The sequence below is a fragment of the Lates calcarifer genome, linkage group LG1 (genome assembly GCF_001640805.2).
Source record: "Lates calcarifer isolate ASB-BC8 linkage group LG1, TLL_Latcal_v3, whole genome shotgun sequence".
Classification (NCBI taxonomy): Eukaryota; Metazoa; Chordata; class Actinopteri; family Centropomidae; genus Lates; species Lates calcarifer.
The window spans coordinates 12227767-12248943 of NC_066833.1; the positions used below are offsets into that span (position 1 = coordinate 12227767).

General features: G+C 38.6%; 3 protein-coding genes across 6 annotated transcripts in view; 2 read left to right on the forward strand and 1 right to left on the reverse strand.

Annotated features, from left to right (window-relative positions):
* dars1 (aspartyl-tRNA synthetase 1) overlaps window positions 1-6696 on the forward strand; it is a 26701-nt gene extending 20005 nt beyond the window's left edge. The window contains 8 exon segments of the mRNA XM_018682010.2: window positions 728-862; window positions 2427-2574; window positions 4031-4177; window positions 4505-4547; window positions 4911-4991; window positions 5573-5684; window positions 5851-5922; window positions 6111-6696. Coding sequence (XP_018537526.1) covers window positions 728-862; window positions 2427-2574; window positions 4031-4177; window positions 4505-4547; window positions 4911-4991; window positions 5573-5684; window positions 5851-5922; window positions 6111-6202 — 830 coding nt within the window. The 3' untranslated portion in view covers window positions 6203-6696.
* LOC108886896 (protein lifeguard 3) lies at window positions 6371-11485 on the reverse strand. 3 transcript variants are annotated; one of them, XM_018682017.2, is made up of 12 exons: window positions 10854-11485; window positions 10168-10322; window positions 9989-10056; window positions 9803-9867; window positions 9636-9689; window positions 9443-9493; window positions 9261-9300; window positions 9004-9041; window positions 8775-8862; window positions 8337-8432; window positions 8149-8202; window positions 6371-7268 (listed from the first exon to the last, which is right to left on the reverse strand). In XM_018682017.2, the coding sequence occupies exons 2-12, from the start codon at window positions 10307-10309 to the stop codon at window positions 7119-7121; spliced, it is 846 nt and encodes a 281-aa protein (XP_018537533.1). In that variant the 5' UTR covers window positions 10310-10322; window positions 10854-11485; the 3' UTR covers window positions 6371-7118. The 3 variants fall into 3 exon arrangements, with proteins under 3 accessions (XP_018537533.1, XP_018537530.1, XP_018537532.1); XM_018682014.2 differs by having other exon boundaries at window positions 10168-10458; XM_018682016.2 differs by lacking the exons at window positions 8775-8862; window positions 9004-9041 and having other exon boundaries at window positions 10168-10458.
* A 74-nt stretch (window positions 11486-11559) lies between these two features.
* On the forward strand, window positions 11560-20177 carry pnkd (PNKD metallo-beta-lactamase domain containing). Of its 2 annotated transcripts, none has more exons than XM_018682011.2 (9): window positions 11560-11741; window positions 12317-12432; window positions 12775-12887; window positions 13681-13739; window positions 14143-14235; window positions 15115-15278; window positions 16527-16613; window positions 16876-16991; window positions 18534-20177. In XM_018682011.2, the coding sequence occupies exons 1-9, from the start codon at window positions 11575-11577 to the stop codon at window positions 18705-18707; spliced, it is 1089 nt and encodes a 362-aa protein (XP_018537527.1). In that variant the 5' UTR covers window positions 11560-11574; the 3' UTR covers window positions 18708-20177. The 2 variants fall into 2 exon arrangements, with proteins under 2 accessions (XP_018537527.1, XP_018537528.1); XM_018682012.2 differs by lacking the exon at window positions 11560-11741 and adding an exon at window positions 11752-12237.
* Window positions 20178-21177: the final 1000 nt, after the last annotated feature.

Below are 21177 nucleotides of genomic sequence, written 5' to 3' on the forward strand. Positions count from 1 at the left end.
CGTGCCTTTCAGATTTGAAATAAACTGTGGTGAAACATGCAGCACTCTCACTTCCTCTTTTCTTAAAGAGCCAATGATATTAGCCAAGCTTGGAACATCTAAATTCAAAACTGCCGCTCTTTTATTTTGGCGGCACCTGCAAATCAACTCAGTGTACTTTTTGCAAACCGCATCATCTTCCTGCCTGCCAACACCCAGAGCACATACAGTTTGTGCCGTGTGAACCTCCACCCTATTTTTAACGATATGAGAATATCAGATAATACCCTGTGACGTCTGTTAAAAAGGGAAGTGCAAATGTGTTATGTAAGTCTGGCTGGTAAGTTTGTTATATAATTTTCAGACCTGTATTTGTTTGTTTTGAAAAACATGCCAGGCAACTGTATGAGTTGTAGTTTTTATATTTAGATGAATATTAAAAATATTTTCTTTTTCATGACTTTTGTCAGCACCCAACAGTTGCAAAGTCTGGGTCACACTTTCTGTTGGCCTGAAGCTGTCATAGAAGTATCCTCCTTTTCATAAAAGAGAAAAATTACTGTAAGCTGAAACTTTTAGGGTACAGGTGATATATATCATCTCATCTTCAGAGCAGTCACTCTGAAGGTGAGATGCCCGGTGTATGTTAGATGTATTTGTCAAAAGCTATCAGCTCCAGCAGTTAATTGCCATTGTGCTGGGGGCAGTAAAAATCTCATCTCTAAAAGTTGCCTTTGTCCACTTCTAGCTGCCAGTGAAGGTGGAGCAAATGTCTTTACGGTGTCTTACTTTAAAACCAGCGCCTACCTGGCCCAGTCTCCCCAGCTCTACAAGCAGATGTGCATCTGTGCTGACTTTGACAAGGTCTTCTGCGTGGGACCAGGTAAGAATGCCTCCCATCTGTCCCCTCACATATTTTCATTCACTTATGGCAAACAGTAAAATGAGCAGCAAGAGTGTTGTGAAAACTGTAGACCCTATTAACTGAGATGTCCATTTTAAAATGGCTCCAAATGCATTTAGATGATTAAACTTTAACAGACTTTCACTGTGGTCAGAGCTGCTGTGGAGCTTAGTGTGTTAGTGACACAATGGACTTGTAAAAGATTTTATGATGCTGTAGTGGGTTTAAGAGTATCTCCAGCTCCTCAGGTTAGCAAACGCTGCCACCACTTGATTGACTACGCCCACATGTGACAAATCAATGCATAAATACAAGTTCCTACACATAGCCAGTCTTGTTATTTGGCCTCCAATTTTTAAGTTGATACATGAATCTCACCCAAGATGAAAGAAAACATTTGGGAGAGGGATGCACATTCAGTATTCCATTGACCAGATCAAGGTCTGTTTGCTCCTTTGTGGCTATACCAGAGAAATCAAAGGGCTTAAGGTCATCACTGCTTCTAAGGTAACAACATACAGACTGCTGTTTCCTTAGTTACAGTCGCACCGATTCAGCAGGTAAGGAGGACTAGGATTGACTCTCCTTGAATTCCCTGTGGTCAGAAGTACTTCTGTGTGTAAATGTTTGGTGCCCCTATCTAAAGCAGCTAAAGAGGTCCAGCAGGGAGCAAACACATGTAAACACAAGGCTGGTCTTAAGCACTGAGGAGCAGATGTCATGTTAATTATGTATGGCACTGTTTTATTTTTTGTCCGTAGGTTCAGTAAATGTATGCAGGAGTCAGATGGGTAAAACTGTAAAGCTATGTGTGCATACAAAATCCACATTTCTAAAGCCATAGATATGCAGGGACCTGTCTCATTTATTGTGAAATTGTGTGCATATGCCTGATTCCCACTCTGTTCAGCCATATGTGAGCACACACTTAACTGTAAGTGTTTTTTATGTATGTGTACCACAGTCTGCAGACATTACAAACAGCAGAAAGCAAGAAGTTCAGTTCAGTTTGACATTAGTAAGACCCTCCAACATTGACAGGGCAGCCAACCTTTATGCACGACTGTTACTCATGGCTCTGGCTAATTATGTAGCATTCATGATGACATAAATTCATCAGGCAAGTGCCCACAGACCATCATCAGCAGTGATATCTTAATCATCATGAGAAGGGTAATCAGTACTGATTTAGGTCATGGAACTCATCACAGAAAGTTCACAAAATGCATTACAGTCAAGGTTACAGTGGAAGATAGTGCCTCTCTGCAGGAAGATTCCACTATAACAGCATCACTGGTGAAGCATTTCATGGTGACAAAATACAATGAATCACAAATTTTAATGCTGACACATTGTCCTTGTTTCATGAAATATCTTGAGAAAAGACTGACTTTAAAGGCCAGACTTTGAACTTGATGACCCTTCATATGGACTCCTGCCTTGTGACTTGGTCATGCACTCATTTAGGGATTCACTGTCTGTTTCATTAAAAGAAGAAGGTGTTTTTAATTTACTTTCCGATGCTAAATCTGCAACGTTTCAGTTTTCAGAGCAGAGGACTCCAACACCCACCGTCACTTGACCGAGTTTGTGGGTCTGGATATTGAATTGGCCTTCAATTACCATTACCACGAAGTGATCGACTCCATCACTGACACTATGGTTCAGATCTTCAAGGGCCTGAGAGACAAGTAAGATTGGGATTTATATAGTAAAGCTCAAAACTAATAGGCAGACATATCTGTTTTAACTTTACAAATTGTCAAGGTATTTTCTATACTATATACTCTATACTTTTTGGGAGATCAGGTGACGATTGCACTAAAACTTGATGCAAATTACATTCCATGGAGGCTCAAGTTTTACTTTCCCACTCAGCACAAGAACTGGATTTTGGCAGGATCAATTCCTGGTGGGGAAACTTCATGCTTGGAAAAAAGTTGATGTATTATACATCTTAGTAAAACTGTTTCAGATGTTGAATCCAGATTAAGTGTTGTCACCCACTGCTGTCTACTCTGTTAAAAGTCAGTGATTTCCAGTCATTCTGTCTAGTGAACTGCCAACAAGAAAATGTAATGATATGGCTACATTGCCTCCCTAGTGGCGTGAAGCAGTGCAGCACGTGTACTGAGCTTTTCTACCAGATGATTTTATAAAAAGATGAGTAGGTAAAAAAGTTTTAATGTGTGGGACCTGCAGCATTTCTGGCTTCAATAACCATGAAAGCAGTAGTTTATTAACTTAGATATTTTGCTCTTTTCTTTTTTGCTTTATCACCACAGAATACTATTCTGGTAAAGAATAGTACTCGCTGAAAAATACTGACTCTGTTCTCTACCTGATTTGATTCTTACTTTGCTCACATGCTGTGGATGCTGTAGTTGTACTTGTAGCGTTGGATTTTTATCTTGTAAGCAGTTAGTATGAATAGAAGATGAACACATAGGGAGATTTGGCTCATGCGCTGATGTGACGTCAATGTAAATGCTACAGTATTTATGAAGAAAATAAGGAGAAGCTTAACAAAGGACAGACAGATTCCTCAGTTTCTTTAGCACCTCAGAAAAAAAGCCCTTTCACATTAAAAGCATGAGTCACTGTTTGTTAGTTTCAACTTATGACCACTGTTCCTCTTTCTCGGGGCAGTTTGTCTGTTTGCCCTTTGTTCTCAAGAGTTTCCAGACTGCTCCTCCTTGATGTATTAGATGATTTTGCATTTGTGTCTGACTGATGACTTATTGTCTGTCATGCTCTGTCAGTTGTCTCATGTTGTTTTCAAAACAAATATAAAATAAAACTGATCATTAGCTGTCTTTGAAAAAAAAAATGTGTTTCTAATTGTGTTTTAGCACTGTCTCTTTTTAATTTAAGTATTTTAGTTCTGCTTCGCACTATTTCTGGTGAGAGAGCATGAATAGCTGCTGGCAGTAACAAAATTTGAGATTTAAACACTGTACATAACCGTACGGCCTTAAATTCCTGAAATGTTATCTTATAAAGTCTTATAAAGACCAGTGTGGGCGGTGACTCTTGTTAGGTTAACAACCAAAGGCAAATTTGTTTCTGTGTGGATAGAGAATTCTGGACCTTGGTTTGTAGATTTTAATGTGTGCGCTGCGTGTGTCTGTGTCTGCCTGTTATCAGCTTCCAGACCGAGATCCAGACCGTGAACAAGCAGTTCCCAAGTGAGCCTTTCAAATTCCTGGAGCCCACTCTGAGGCTTGAGTACACTGAGGCCGTGGCCATGCTGCGTGAGGCCGGGGTGGAGATGGGTGATGAGGATGACCTCAGGTCAGAATGCATCACACGCCCTGTGCCCCACATCCAGCTCATCTTGTCAGATGACTTCATTTGATGAAAGCAGAAATAAATTTTAACATTTAGACGTCAAAGAGAGGAAATGAAATAAGAGACTCAGCAACATTTTAAGATTCAAGTAATTCTTGTGATTAAGATTGTTCTATTTAACTATTTACAGTTCAGTTGATGTGAATGCACCAGAGGATAATTGAATAATTTTCTAATATTCAGTCTCAGGCAAATTACAGGTAAACACTGTGACACAATAAGATATAGTTTACAGTATAAAAATGAATGCCTTTTTCTGTTGTTCTGTAGTACACCCAATGAAAAGCTGCTTGGCCGTCTCGTCAAGGAAAAGGTATGTTGACTTCAGAGTGCTCCAAAAAACCAAGGTGATCTAATTCATAACACCTGAGTCACAGTGGACTCTTGGTGAAGTTGAAAATAATATTTGGATAGCTTATCAACAACTTCATTCTGGCTAAGGAGACAGATTTTACACAACTTTCATAAGGGACAGCAACATCATCATTCTGCAGTATGGTGGAGGTTATAGTTAAAGAGGAGAACATGACAGCAACCGAAAACCATGAGGAATAAATGTATTACATATTTGCTACATTAAGACAATGCTTTTACATTGAAAAAAGTGTAAACATCAGTGTCTCCATTACTCCTCAGTTATTGACTGTTTGTATCTACACTTTTTGTTTTTTCTCAGTATGATACTGACTTCTATGTGCTGGATAAGTACCCACTGGCTGTTAGACCCTTCTACACGATGCCTGATCCAAACAACCCTGTAAGTCTCTCACTTAGTCATGGGCCCACAGTCATTGGCTGCATAGTAAGAAATGTGCAGCAACAAATGCTATGTAAATTTTTGCAAATTAGTTTTGTGGTTGACCTGCACTTACACTTGCATTATGGCAAGAGAGCTGCTTTAGAGTAGCCAAAGACTCTTTAGCCTTCTGTTCTTGGTAGATACACTGATATATCACAGTGGATTTTGCTGCATAAGCTCTTGCAGTGTGGACATAAAAATTTTACCAATACAACTCTCAAGTATCAATACAAATCTTTATGGCATAATGAGAAACCTGCACAGAGTTGCCTCTGCAGTGTTTTGTTTTGTTTCCTTTTTTTAGTTGCAGATCTTGTCTGTGGACTTGGATTCAGTTCAACTGTTGCCATATTTCTTGAGCTTTGTACCTATGTAATCTACTCTCCATCCAGACTGCAGCATTGTCAGTGTGCAACCCTACTTTTAACTGTCCAAGTCTTCATGTTTATCAGGGTTTTTTCCCCCACCTTTCATTAACAGATGTGTGGATAGCTTGATCCTTGATATCACAGGTGATATCTCTTCTTGTTTTTGACCAGAAATACTCCAACTCATACGACATGTTCATGAGGGGTGAGGAGATCCTCTCTGGAGCTCAGAGAATCCACGACGCTCAGCTGCTGACTGAAAGGGCCATCCATCACCAGATTGGTAAGAGCAAGTGTAGAGATGGGGCATTAAGGGACTTACATATGATTTCTGTCTCCCTCTAATGGTGACCAGTGGGAATTACAATACCAGGGAATTTAGATTGATGGTTTGAATGTCATGTCAAGTTCTTTCACAACTGAGCAGCTCTCTTTTCTTGATACTACAGATCTGGAGAAGATCAAGGCATACATTGACTCCTTCCGGTATGGAGCTCCCCCACATGGCGGTGGAGGCATTGGTAAGTAATTTTTTGAGGATCCCACTGGAGACAGACATTTTTCTATTTTACTGTAGATGCCCTGTTTAATTAACAGAATATAGTGTATGTAGAAATTACTGTATGTGAATGAGGATGACAGGTGACTTAGAGGTTTTTAATGACAAAAATAAAGATTTGTTTTGTTACTGAACTGTCATCCTTCCCAGGCCTAGAGAGAGTCTGCATGCTGTACCTTGGTCTCCACAACGTACGTCAGACCTCCATGTTCCCACGTGACCCTAAGCGCCTGACACCTTGAACCTTCCACCATGTGGACGACCCCAGTAATCACTGGACTAACACACAAATGCTGGTGATGGGAAACAATACTAATCCAGAAAAGGAGAGGGTATAGGAGCTAGTGCCACCCTGTGACTCTAATGTGCCACTATGATTAACCATTAAGATGAAAGAATAAACCAGTTCCAACAGTAAGGTGTACTTTATTGACTGATGTGCATAGCAACAAATGACAGATTAAAGGGAAAGAGGAGTTGGCCAGTGATTTAAGGAAGTTGCTGGAAATCTGCACACACTTAATCCATGTTTTAATCAGTCAGTGTTTGTCGAGGTTCTTTTCTATGGAGATGTTGAAAAAACTTTAATACAGATCTGAGTCCCTCCTACTACCAGCACAGACTTAGGACTAATGATTGTGGTCTCCAGCTGTATGCCTGTAACTACAGGTGTTTTGTAAGTAATTAATAGACCTACACTGAATAATGATAATAAAAAAAACTTCTCAAGCCATCAGTTGTTTTGTCTCCATTGGTGATTTTTTTTCTTAGTAAGGATCACACTGTGTGTTACTAATTATTTCAGTAATGATAGGTAATAGTTCACAGACTCCTACACCGTTTAAATACACACATTTGCATTTGCTAAAACAAAAAAGGCAACATTAAATAACTTTACAGAAACAAAGCTTTAGTGTCTCTCCTCATTCATACATGGTTAAATGAAAACCTTAAATCCACTTCTCAGTTTCATACATTGCAAGAACAAATCAAAGTGCTCAAGTGTTACTGACGTAAAAATATATACAATATAGTTAAATTGATAGTTAAGAAGTTTTACATTGATAGTCTCTAGTGATCCTAATTTACACACTTGTGTACATGTAGCATTATGTTTAATGACAAGATTGAATGACCAGATGCGCTCTAACCACTGACTTATTCAGTCACAGCTCCACTGATTTGAAGGATGAAGAGAAAGATGTGAACAATGTCAACGTAGAGAGAGAGAGCTCCGTAGATGTACTCTTCTGGGCTGATGGCCAACTCCCGGTTTCCAATAAGAAGCTGGGTGTTGTATGCTAAAAACTAACAGAGAGAGAAACAGTGATAGCTGAGTTGTAAAAAAAAGTTTAAGAAGTCTTTGTTGAGTGCAATATTTTATATACTTACTTTAATACATACTTTTTATCTTGTTAATGCAAAATAAATTCAGAAGCATGGAGTCATATTCAAAGATAAATAAAAGTGTTGACACTAGCCACTTTAGCTATGTTAATATGTGTGTTTGTCCAACACTTTGCTCTAAACAAGATTAACAACTAGACTGCTACGGCACTGGTAGTGATTAACTTGTTCCCCATCGGCATGAATCACAATATTGCATCATATAAATATAATAATATCGAATCATAACACCTTACATTTCCTTGAAGACTGCTATCAGGCCAAAGTTTCTATCAGTGCAAAAAACAAGACAAAGTGTCTACAGCCACGGTAGCAGATATGTAAGACTTAGGCACCACAGCATTTGGAGCCAATGTTAACTTAAGCATGCTAACATGCTCATAATGTTAATGTGCTGATGTTTTAGCAAGGTGTAATATTTACCACATTTGCCATTTTAGTTCAGCACATTACCATGCTAACATTTGCTAATGGTAATGACATTAGTTTTGCAGGTATTTGGTCATAAACCTAAGATTAGACATTGAAAATCTGACCTGACATTGATGCTAGATAAGAAGTTAAGGAATCACCAAGGGTATTTGAATTACCATGTTCCCATCTGGATGAAACATGAGATAAAACTGGGCAAGTGGATACAATTCACTCAAAATCATCAATTGTCTAGTGGTCTAGTGAATAATTGTGTACGTCAGGCTGTAAGGGTTGTTATACCAATCCAACAACAACCTTGCAATACCAGGGTAACAAGTTGTCCTTAAATTCATGAGTGTAGACTCACCAGAGTGTAAACAATAGCTCCAATTGCAGCGTAGAGCATATGTAGCCAAGGGACCTGTTGAGTGACATAAGAAAGGCCTTTGAATGTGAAATCAGTCACACAGATGCACCCTGCTGGGCTGTTACTCCTCACACTGAGAAACACGAGTAGAGAGTATAAATGAAAGGATTTGACCAAAGAATCCTCACATATTGGAAGGAGAGGACGATGGCTGTAACAATCCCAATGATCATGAGCAAAATACCAGCAATGCAAAGAAGTCCCCCACAGGAGGTGAAGTCCACCTATGATGAGACACAAGTCATTAACAGGATGAAAGTGAAGTCAATAGGCTTCAAGCCACATGAAAGAGCAGTCAAGATAATTGGAAAGAGGGGGAAAAAAATTAATAAAAGTGGGAGGACGTGTCACGCACCAGCTAAAAATGTAACTTATTCATCTTGAGTTGCATCACACAGAGAAGTGGGATCCACATCTTATCCCAAAATGTTATAAATATTTAAAGGAACTCAGTGCCCCATTGTAATGCGAGACAAAGGCGTTCTTTTACACTGACAACAAAGACATCCTCTGACAAGCCACGGGCTACTGAGCTACTGAGAGAAACAGTTTACATCTCTATCTACCTTGGTTTGGAAGCAGAAGATTGTGACAGCAACACAAACTAATGCTGTTATTCCCATGGCAAGAAACACTGCTTTTGTTTCATAATAACTGCAAAAAACAGATATCATGGTTAAAACAAAAACATAAAATAATACAATAACAATAATATGAATAATGATACATTATTATGAAAATGTACTCTCTTTGTGTATTGCAGTGTAAAGCCTGGGTTGAAGCCAAAAAACAAACCTTGAAATTGTTCCACACATGTAAGACAAAGCGAGAGTCTGCGAGATGAAACATGAAAACAATGTGTCATGAAGGACAGAGTGAGCTCTAGCTTTTATCAGGGTTTGTTCTGTTTTTTATTGGCTGTATTTTTTTGTTGTTTTGTTTTATTTTTCCAGTCTTAACTCCTCACAATACGTTCTCACTTCTGCCATATGGATCTGCTGGGCCTTGACCAATATTTGCTTGTGACGCATAATCTAACAAACAATACTTACAAATATTCCCAGCAGCACAAGATTCCATGGGAAACGTCTCCTAAACAAAAAAAATGTGATGAATATTTTTTAAAAGTATACAAATAAAAGTTTTAATGATTATGAATACTTGAATAAGACATGACATTGATAGCAGTAAAACTATGTTCTAACTTATTCAGACAGGTCAGGGCCATGCTCACCTCGGCTCTTTGCAGCAAATGAGAATGCAGTAAACCAAAAAATACACCACACTATGGAGAGATAAATCATTCTGATTGTTACTGTACATTATGTCATGAGAATAATAGCACTGAGTATATTGCTGATTCTGAGGAGCTGCTGTTTTATTGCACTTAAGGTATGTTTTTGTTTAGTTCCTAGAGTGTAACTCACAAAGATGCCCAGTAGATGCCAGGGTATCTGATGACAAACAGCCTCACTGGGTCACTATGAAAGCACAGATATAAAGGATCACTCAGCAGTAGACTGTCCCTCGTCCTCCAGCAAACATATTAAGCAGTGAGATGGAATATTGTTGTGGAATGAACAGGGACACTTACACAAATGTAAAGACAGCAACAACTGAAAAGGTGACAGCAAGCTGTGCTGTTAAAATTAAGTAAACCTGCCCACAAACACAAAACCAAGACGTTCTGTTGAGCACACAAGAAAACATATCAGTAGATGTAGATGAGATTCACTATGATTGTCTGAGCAAATGAAAACCTCAGTGTTTAAATCCTTACCTTTCTGATGAAGGCATGCCGAATAGATGTGCTCTCCCACTGGGCACTCAGAAAATCCTCCATGTCTCCTGCAGAATTGGGAATAGCGAAGTGGTAATTTATACTTATTACTCTTGGGAGCTGATCTAAATATAATGCAGGATGTGATCAACTGAAGCCCTGTGTCATTTCCTCAGAACCTGAGTTGGATGCATGCAGTCCAGCAGACAGAGTCGGTATTGTGGTGGGCATCCCGGATGGAGAGAAGCCAGGGGCTGCCCACATGCCGGCCTGCGGGTAAACGCCCTCCCGGCCAAAGTAACCAGGCGGGCCAGGGAACATGCCAGGACTCGGGCTGTAAGATGGAGGTGGTGGAAGAGGGGAGCCATGTTGGGATTGGCTGGGATCATTAACATGCTTGGGATGGTGTACAGCGTCCTCATAAGGCGGAGGACTATCTATTTTAGATGTCATGAGTTTTGTCAGATCACCTACAAGAGAGCATGAGTGGTGATCAGCTACATCAGAATCATACTGTACATGTAATGTACTGGTGGCATGAGACATACATACAGACATAGACATAACCTCCAACTACTTAAGTCTGGTCAGTATGTTATAAACAGCTATCCAGTTCATTATTGTGTTCTTTTCATTGTCACATTTACTGAATAAAATTGTTCAAATACTACAACACACTAACAATCACATTTTATCTGTGTAATTTTAACAAATAAAACAACTTTGTCATACTAGACGTGCCTAGAGAGACAATGACACAGGTGAGACGCTGAATGCTCATTATGGTCTAATCTTAATAAATACTTTCAACATAAACAAAATGAACATAAACAAAGAAAACTGAAGAGACAGAAATTGTATTTACCTGGTGGCTTCAGCCTAAGATGGGAGCACCGTGCCCTTCAGTCCTTTCTCTCCTTGGAGGTTTGCGGACTTGCACCACAGGGGGATGTCATCTTTGTAACAGGATATGCTCACTGAAACTCACACTGTTACTGATGTGTCTGAGAAAGCGGAGTGTAGGCTACTTGCCCAGGCTCCTATTCAAAAATATTAAAATACAATTGGAAATAACCCCAAAACTGCATGTTGTGTTAATCTGTCGCCCAGAAAGTATATATTTTTTTTTTATCGATAGGCCTATTATATTTTCGCTCTACATTGATCCAAGTGTTATTAAATAATGCACAGCCTCCTGCTGCTTATATCATTTTTGACTTATCAGTGTCCCATCAGAAACCTTGTGCGTCGTTAAATTATTTAGAAATCAACACATATCTCGCTCGATTCCATATTGACACATATATAATTAATTATGTATGCTACATGTCACAAAGATAAAATTGCAAATGCTGGGCTAAAGCCTTAATACTTGCAATATTCATGTAAATATTTTTCTACCATGACATTCGAAACATGTCTAAACCCAAAATTATATTCCAATTCAAGTTTATCCTTTAGCCACAAAACATCTTAACATAGGTCACAAGATTAAAGTTAAGTTTCTAAAAAAGAAGTGAAGTTTTTTTTTTTTTTTTTTTTCTTTACGTTCTCGCTTCCGGGGTTGGGGAGTCGTTTGACACGTCATGACGTTCCGCTCAGAGGCTATGGCGCTTCCCGATTGGATGGTAACGCTGGTTGCTGCCGCATCTTTCTTCTGTTTTTTATGTTTATGTGTTCGCTACAGACGTTCAGGACAAGTGTTTTGGAGAAAGATAATGGCCCGCACGGAGAAGCCGTTGTTCCGAATCGCGTGAGCATAACATGACCTCCCTTAACAAATTAAGATTTTGTTGTTCTCGGGGTGATTCCCATTAGCGTAGCTTAGCAACATCTAGCCATTCTTATTAGGAAAGGGCGTTTCACCAAACTGTATTCAAATATGTTACGATTTAAAGTTGCCTCGCCAGTTGACAAAAGTAATAGCCCAACACTTGTCTAAACACACTCTTGTCTAAATCGATAAAAGCCATGCTTTTATTCGGCATACACAGAGCTGTAAACTTACGCAATGAGCAGCAATTTGTTTAAGGAGACATGGCTGTTCATAATAGCACGCCTACCTTCTAACTGTGGAGTCCATACTGTTCATAATTAACCACTGCTGCTTGGTGAAACTCATTTTTGCCGAATCGAAAAGTTGCTCCACGTGACCTGATGTTTGACCTGTGTACTCTGGTAGTGCTTTGGCCCCCCTACATTTGTAGATATATCCCTTGAGCAGGCGTGACCCCTTCCCTTAAAAAAAGGTATCTACTTGGTAGGATCAGCACTGACAACACCACCCAGCAGACACAATGCTGACAAGCAATTTGAACTGTTTCTTAGGTACACATTATACACCAGGACCAGACTTGGCTACATGTATTACAAGAGGCAAATGAGAAAAGCCCGGGAAAATTATCCTGCTGGACATTCCACAGCTCAGCCCGTGGAGTTCAATGGTATGTAACAGTATGGATTTTACCATCTACTATGTTAATGCAGTGTTGGTCTTTTTTCCACAGTACAGCTGTGGGGAGATGCCATTGTCAAAACAGAAAGGGCCTTCTTAACTGTGTTAAACATAGTGCATGCTTTCATATGTTCTGCAGGCCAAAGAACTGTGATAAGCATCAATGCAAAGGTTCTACCATTCTACCAAGATGAACTATGAACATTACATCTAGACATATTTATACCTTGTACTTTTATTCCTTCAATACTACATATCTACTTTTACCACTCTAAATACAAAGTTTAATATTGCAGTCCATATTTTATTCGTTTTTTTCTTCTGCCCACAGATATCAAAATAATTCCCATCTCGGTACTGTCTGACAACTACAGCTATCTTGTAATAGACACAGCCTCCAGTGTTGCAGTTGTTGTAGATCCTGCAGACCCTCAAACAGTTCAGGTGAATTCCTCTACTTTAAGTTATGTGTATTATGTCTAGACGTCACTTATAAGCCTTTTCTTGTGCAGTCAATCTTTCATGGTACAAGAGGAAATAGCTTGATTTGGCTTGTTGCACAACCCATTGCTGCAGAAAAGTTGACATGCTAAATATTTTCCAGATCTCATTGCAACACCATCTGGATTTTTAAAAATGGTTTCTTTACCTCTATGTTATAGGTGTACCAGCACTGTCAAGGGTTGGATATCAGTTTTACCTGAAAGAGGACAAATAAAAACTAAGATCAATATCAACATTATATGGGACAATATAAGATGAGATACAGCATGATTCTTCAGATGCTCTGACATCACAGTTCTGTTACAAAAAATGAATTGTTGGAAATAACTCATCACACAGTGCAGGCAGATAGGCAAAGTAAATTGGATTTAGGTATCAGAAATCAGAATTGCAGGTATGTGTGTGATTGTAGTTCTAGTGACATGAATCTTGAACACAAACCATGTTAATGAAGCCCACAGATTCTAAATAGCCATGCTGATTATGCCCTTGTCTTACTTAGTCAGTTATTGTGAAATTACTGTTCTGATTTCTCAACAGTTAACTGTAATTTTTCAGTTAACTGTAATTTTGTGTTACCCCAATTATATGTCTTTAATTTTTGGAAGTGCATATCATACTATGTCCACAATCTGAACTATTTTGCTTTTTAATCAGCTTCTGAATAAACTGCTGCTGGGGAGTTGATTTAACATGCTGAGTGAAGGTTTTAACAGCACTTGTAACTTTTCAGGCAGTCCTGGAGGAAGAGGGAGTGATGTTAGAAGCAATACTTTGTACACACAAGCATTGGTGAGGTTTATAGTTTTTATACCTATGTATTATTTTAATGTATGGTTTGTTTTTAGGATTTTGTACATAAAACAATAACAGATGCGGCTAAATACCAATTATCACACACTACAAAAACTGTATACTGAGGGGAATATGGATAAACATGGTGTTGTTATGTGCACAGTTGCTGGTGTTCATATTTTAACACATTTAAAATCTAATCTAAGGGAAATACCCACACTATTGTGAGTACATTTTCAAAATAACATGTATACATTGGTGCTTTACCATTCAGACTGAAACCATGCATTAAATGTATGCTATTGAAAATGCTTTGTGTGGACTGAAGGCCAGAACAAATGCACAGTTTTCTATTGTGTCAAGAACACTGGCAAGCCTTTGCTTTTCGTTCCATTTACAGGGATCACAGTGGGGGAAACAAAGGGTTGAAGAGGCTTCACAGCTCATGTCGAGTGTATGGAAATGCAGCTGATAACATTCCTGGCCTCACACAGTAAGTCTTTGCTCGCACAGTATGGCACGTTGGTTTTTACAGAATCAGTTTCACTGTACTGAGTCCTATCTTGTTCTCCCTGTCAGCACTTGTAGCAGCTGACTTCATGGTAAATTACTATGGTATGATAAACTGTTCGGTTATGTCCATTGGGTTGTGGCGTAAGAGCAGGTAGAAGTCTTAGGCCAGAAAAAAAAAAGTGGAGCAAAATGTATTTTCCAAAATGATAATGATGATCTGTATTTTTATGTTTAGAGTTACATCCATTGTAATTTACTTTTGGTTCAGAAAAAATCAATTAGCTCAACATTAAGTATTTTTTTCCCCCAGTGCCTCTCCCCACTTTCTACTTAACTTACTTCCCTTATTTTAAATATGCAACACATTAAATCAAAAGCTCTATACCTTACATTCCCCTTGCAGTATGTATGATAGAGCCCAAGTCTACATAGATTCTGATCCACATCAGAATGGCCTGTACTGTAAAGAGGATGTTTGTTATCGTCAGTGACTCAGTCAAAATGACCAGACCACAGTGAATCAGCTTTTCACAGTTGTTTTACTGGTTTTTTTTGCACATCACACCATTTCTGATGTGCATGTAGACACTCAGGCTTAGAGGGGTACATTGTAACCTAGTTTATTTTATGAAGCTACAATTCACAGATGGTCCCTAAATGCAGTAGACGCTTGCTAGGTGCTTGATATTCAGTGCCCACTCACTGCAACTCAGACAGGTATGCGGAACTGTCTTAGCTTGAAAAAAGTGAAATAAGGAGCCTCTGTATGGGAAATGCTACAGAAGCTGCAAATGGCAGCAGGATATGGCAGAAACTGTGTTTTTGTATTAACACTGATATGTATTTTTTTGTGTCCTAGCCCTCTCTCACACAAGGACTCTATAACAGTTGGCCGTATGCACTTTAAGGCCCTCTTCACTCCTGGACACACAGTGGGCCACATGATCTACCTCCTGGATGGCCAAGCAGTCGGCGCCCCCTCCAGCCTCTTCTCTGGTGACCTAGTGTTCCTCTCAGGATGTGGTGAGTTACACAGAGAATGGGATCCATAGAAACATAAAACTGCATTCAGTGTGTAAAACAGGGAAGTGACACAGAAAATATAAAATACTAATAATAGGTCCTTCTGTCCCCTAATGCACCACTGAACGACTAAAGGGGTAATTAATTAGCTGCTTGCTAGTGCTAAGCCAAATAGTCATGCTGTTGGTAACAGCCAGTGGAAAGAAATGCTTACACTTATCCTCATGCAGAGATCTACACAGAAACTTGTAGGTGTAACAGGAATATTTAATACATTGGCATAAAATAAATGATATCAGGTCAACAACAGAATTGGATGGCTACGGATGACCTGTCTGTACTATTTATTTACTACTATTGTTTTTACTATTCACTATATCTATACTATTATATTCTTTCTGTACAGTTTACTCGTGACTTACCTCAACCTTAGACTTCAAGACCAGTAGTTGACCAGCTTATATATGTCTTGTACAGGCAATGAATATTGAATCCATGGATCTTGCTCATATGCCCACTTTTGCTTTGTTTTACTTAACTCACACACACCCCGGCATGCACTCAGCTTCTACATGTCTAGTGGACAATGAATGTACATCACTGTTACTTTTACTGGACTCTGCTTCTATATGCATATTATACCCTTTTCATACCTGCCTCAACCAACCATGCAGATTAGTTTTGCCTTGCTAGATTTCCTTATAGCATTGCTAATGTTGGGTACTTACCATGTTTTTTGGTTGCTTATTAATCTCGGAGTTAGTTATATGGTTATTGTTTTTATTATTTTATTCCCTGCTTGCAATAAGAAATATAATTACATTAAATCTGCAACTCCCTTATAAAACAGTAGTAGAAATTTATCAGAATTAAAAATCTTAAATATAGTGATTGAAAATCATTTTATTCATTATGCAGTATCAGCATCTTTTGCACTCTTTGGTGTACTGCAGAATAGTTAGTAATATAGTAGCATATACAACCAGCTTTACTTTAACACAGCTTAATGTCCTTTTCAAAATAAATTTGCTCTTTTACTTCCCATTTACACTCTGGATTGCTTTTCTCAGCAACTGACCAATTTAACTCAAACTCAAAATCTTTAAGTTTTAAACTGAGTTCCAAGTAGCAACAAAAAAGGCCCTGTAAGGTGTGAAGTTTGGCCTTCTTAATGCAAATACACTATCCAAAATTTTATTTTGAACTTCTGATCAATTGACAGTAAAACCTATTGTTGTTGTTTTTCAGGGAGGATGTTTGAAGGCAGTGCAACAACAATGTTGTCATCTCTGGACACAGTCGGCGCCCTAAGTGATGATACTCTGTTATGGCCCGGTAGGAAAATCTTCTCCCTTGTCAGAGACTCCTGTGTCAGACAAGTGTGTCAGTATTTGTGTGATGTGGATGTGGTGGTGGGTTGAATGTGCAGTGGCTTGATTTCTGTACTTTGGAAGAGATATTGCAGCACCAGTGCATTTATTTACTGTCAAAGTCTTGAGAGGGACTGCATAGGGCGTTCTGTGGACCATAAGCTTTTAAGTGTGGGTATGCGTGTGGGGATGATTTTTTATTTTTTTGTCCACTGGCTATCCCTCAGGTCATGAGTATGCAGAAGACAATCTGCTGTTTGCTGCTGAGGTTGAGCCACGCAACGCTGCCAGGGAAAACAAATATCAGTGGGTGCTGCAGCAGCGGGGCCAGAAGCTGTGCACGGTGAGAATGATATATTGCCATTGTTATGCCTCTCAAGCACACCAGAAAGAATTCATGTCGTCCAGCACCTAGGAAGGAAGGCTTATCACCTGCGTACAGTGTTTGTGTTGTCAGTGCCCAGAGTGCTCGCTCTTTTCTCACTTCCTCCCCTTTCAGGCTAGAGTCTCGTCTATGATACCATCTGCAGCAGAGCAAAGGTTCACTGTTCAGTGAAGTTCCTATCCAGAATTTAGATGAGTTTTTATCCACCATCAATACAGCATGGCATAGAGGCAGTTTCACAAGTGCGCACCTCACTGAATTTTGCCAGGTTTTGTACACAAAACTTATTCAGTGGTTGACTATATTGATTTTCTCCATTGCATGCATTCTTGGTTGGTGAAATGTGACTTGTGTTATTTTAAAAAATGTCATTTTTGACAGATTTTGATTTTAATGTTGTTCTTCAACATGAGCGTGATGAACACATCAGGTGTACAGTAACCTGAAAGATGAACTATTGTGAGAAAGGTGTTTAAAGGAATGCACTAAACACTCAGAATGCTGTATTATACTGTACTACTGTATTTAATTAACTTCACTGAAGCTTTAGAAGCACACAGTATACTGTATATATGACTAGATCATACAGAAAAAAGAAAAAAGTTATTCTTCACTATAAAAGTCTGATGTCAGAGACAGTATATTTTTGTACCACCACTACATATGATTTCAAAATCGATAAAATAAGGGCTATAAATAAAACACATATCATCCAGGATATTACTGGCTGGTGTTATATGAATGTCATTGTAAAGGAAAGAAAATCTGACTTGTTAGGCCGACGTTTTGAGTTCTCATTGAAGGAAAAGCACAGGTGTGTTATTAATAACATTAACAATGGCCCTGAATAGAACAAGTTCTATTTAGCGTGTGCCAGTAAACCATGGCAGTATGACAGTGAGCCAGCTAAGCAGGACCCTGAAACTGAAGCAGCTGAGTGGAATTCAGCCTTCATTCATCTTCTCATACACACCTGTGCTCTCCCTACTGTGATGTGTGAAAAGGCCTTTCATTTCAGTTATTAGTATAAAATTTGGATGAATTCAGATGACAACAAATTAGCAACTATAGTGGTTTATATGGCATGCTCTAGTACCTCAGCCTTTCTTTTAAAGTGCTACTTTTACTGGTTATTCAGTGCTAAGTGTTTGCTTGTGGATGGGAAGTAGAATTAGCTCAGAGATGTCCACATTAAACAATAATGATAAACAAATCCCATTAAGACTTGAACTCAGTGTTTTAGCCTTTAAGTTCTATGATCTAGGTATCATCTGGAATTAGCAAACACTGTAGATTGTGCTCTAATTGCATGAAAAGGTAAGAGGTGATTTATTGTTGCAGCAGTTGACTTGGGGCAGAAGTGCAGAAAGGCAAAACTGTGCTGGTTTAGGTTGGCAGGAATCCCTTGTTACCAGTAATGCTGTTCTGCAAATGACTGATGTGCATGTGAATCATCATGGTCGCTAGACAGAGGCTTTCTGACATGCACTTCATTTTCAGAGTCCCTCCACTATTGGAGAAGAGAAGCAGTACAATCCTTTCCTGCGAAGCCACTCTACGGAGCTCCATCTGGCCCTAGGCCTCCAGCAGTTCCAGGATGAAGACTGGACCCAGTTCAGGGCTCGAGTGTTGGAGGAGCTGCGGAAACGCAAAGACCTCTACAACAGGAGATAGTACTAGCAGGAAACAGGAGGTGGTAACAGTGGGGAGCAGAGCAGAACAGCTCACCTGTGGTAAGAAAGCAGCAGTCTGCAGTGCAAAAAAAAAAAACATGATAAGCTGAGCTCTGAGGTACTGTATGAAACCCTGACTGGTTTTGGGCATTAAGTCATTTTTGACCTTTATCAACCTGCATCAATGACCACTAAGAACAAAGTCACAACCTCATTATTACATAATCCTAATAATAATAATACTGTTACCTTTCCACACGCTGAATATTGTGTTCATTTTGTGTTAATAGACAGAGAAGTGCTCAGTTATTGCCTGTTAAACATAGAGCAACAACAGTGTAGATTTGCATAAGTAAGTATCACCAGATGTCACATTCTGGTGTATGAAACACAGGGTGAGAAAAGGTCTGCACACTACATGGGTTAATCAGCATGTTAGGTACTGCATTGTCTACTCCACAGCCTGTGTTTTAGGACCTAAAGGAAGTATTAAATGATCTTTCTATGACAATATCTGGTATGCAGGCTTTACGTTTACATGCTGCTTTAGAGTAATTACCCTCTCCATGGAAAATGTGACTTTTGAACTTGAGTATTTTGATTGTGACTGTTTGAATTGTTATATCAATTGTTATGACAATAATAGTAACATTAATTTTATAAATCACACAAATACTCTTTGCTGTTGGTACTTTATGTGAAAGCCAGCACAAAATATGCGAAAATGTTTGTACACTAACCTTTATGTGAATGCGTTTGCTGTATCTAAGAGCCAGTTTTGTTTTGACTTACAAAAATGGTCTAACTAACATTAGTTCTTTATGGTTCATGTGAAATGGCTACTAATCTTGTTTTTTCCCTCTTAAAAATTATATTTTATAATTGCCTCATGAAACAACAAACATTTATCTGCTAGTGGGCCAAAAGTGAAACACGTGTTGAGTAAAGTATTTTTTGTGCCTCTCAGAGGGTTAATTTTTGCTGAACTAATTGTCTCACATTTACTGTGTTTTTCAAATGTTTGTAGTGGCACTACATGAACAGCAATATATGTGAAAGAGTTGACAGATGCTGCAATGTAATGAAATATGACTGAATTGCTGTTGCTCTTAAGTTAGCTTTAGATAAATTACTCATGACTGCCAATAGTTACAGTGATGAACATTAAACTTACAGGGTGATGTTGAATCAAACTCGGTAAACATACATTATGTTTTGAAATGAGTTGTAATTGATGTTGGAAGTGTGTGATATTTAAGATGCTGATGGAATTGCAAAATATTTTATTTCCTTTCTGATATGAGAAATCAATTTGACATTGACTGTGACACAAATGAAGGAATGTTTTTATAAACTAAAATCTGCAAACCAAAACTATACATATTTTTAAAATATTGAAGGCTTTATTATACTGTGACATTAAAGATGAGAAAAATAATTTCAGTGTAATAAACATGGTCTTCTGTTACTATTTATATGTCTTTTTATGACAGAAGTTAATGCATCCTGTGTTTAGGTGGAGGTGGGCCAGAATGCAAAGGAATAAACCTTGAAACTTTTGAGGAGATATGAAAGTGCTATTGATTCCTCCATTGCTCCCTCAGAAGAGCTCGTACCAAAGCACCTCGTCCCCTGGTGATTGTTGACTAAAATGTTTTTCTGTTTGTTTGATGCAGATTCGCATCTTATTTGCATATGTTTGAGTTACGAGTACCACCACACGGGAGACTGTTTTACTTCAGGTTATGTTTTAATGAGGAAATATGAAAGTTAACTCCTCTATTAGAGCTGTGTATGTGTTATTTGTTGTCTTTATGAATGTTCAAAACTGACAGCTGAGTCATTTTTTCCACTGCTATAAGTTCCCACAACTCAAATAAGAGCCTAACCTACTTAAAGCCTGTTTAAAAGATACTCTATGTTAGGGGGAAAAAGTGAGCTGAACTTTCTGTGGATAGAGCAGTGAAATAAAACAGAACAGCAAGCTGTAGGATTACAAGTTGTGACCAGGGTCCACTTCAGGGGCTAGATCTAGCTAGAAGATAACACTAATACTTAATTATACTTAATACTAATATTTTTTTCCCCTGTATATACACTATCACTCACTGTCACTAAAAACTGCATTCATAAAGAAATGTATGATGCAACCAGAAGCTACTATGTGCTCTAAGTCAATTCCTATTACTGTTTCTGCATGTGGTGTTTTTTCACTGAGACATTTGACAAGTCACAGTGGTGAAAGCACAGGTTGAAGTAATGAAATTAATGATGGCTCAGTTTCATGTAGCTGTTTTGGTTCGGGGCAGTCATTAATGTCAGTACAACCTGTGCTTTTCCCAGTATAATAAGTCAAAATGTATGCTCTGAGAAAGGCTTATGACAGATGGGATTTTTGTAAATAAATTAAGATAAGAGATAAAATAATCCTTTATTAGTCCCACAGTGGGGAAATTTACAAAGTAACATTA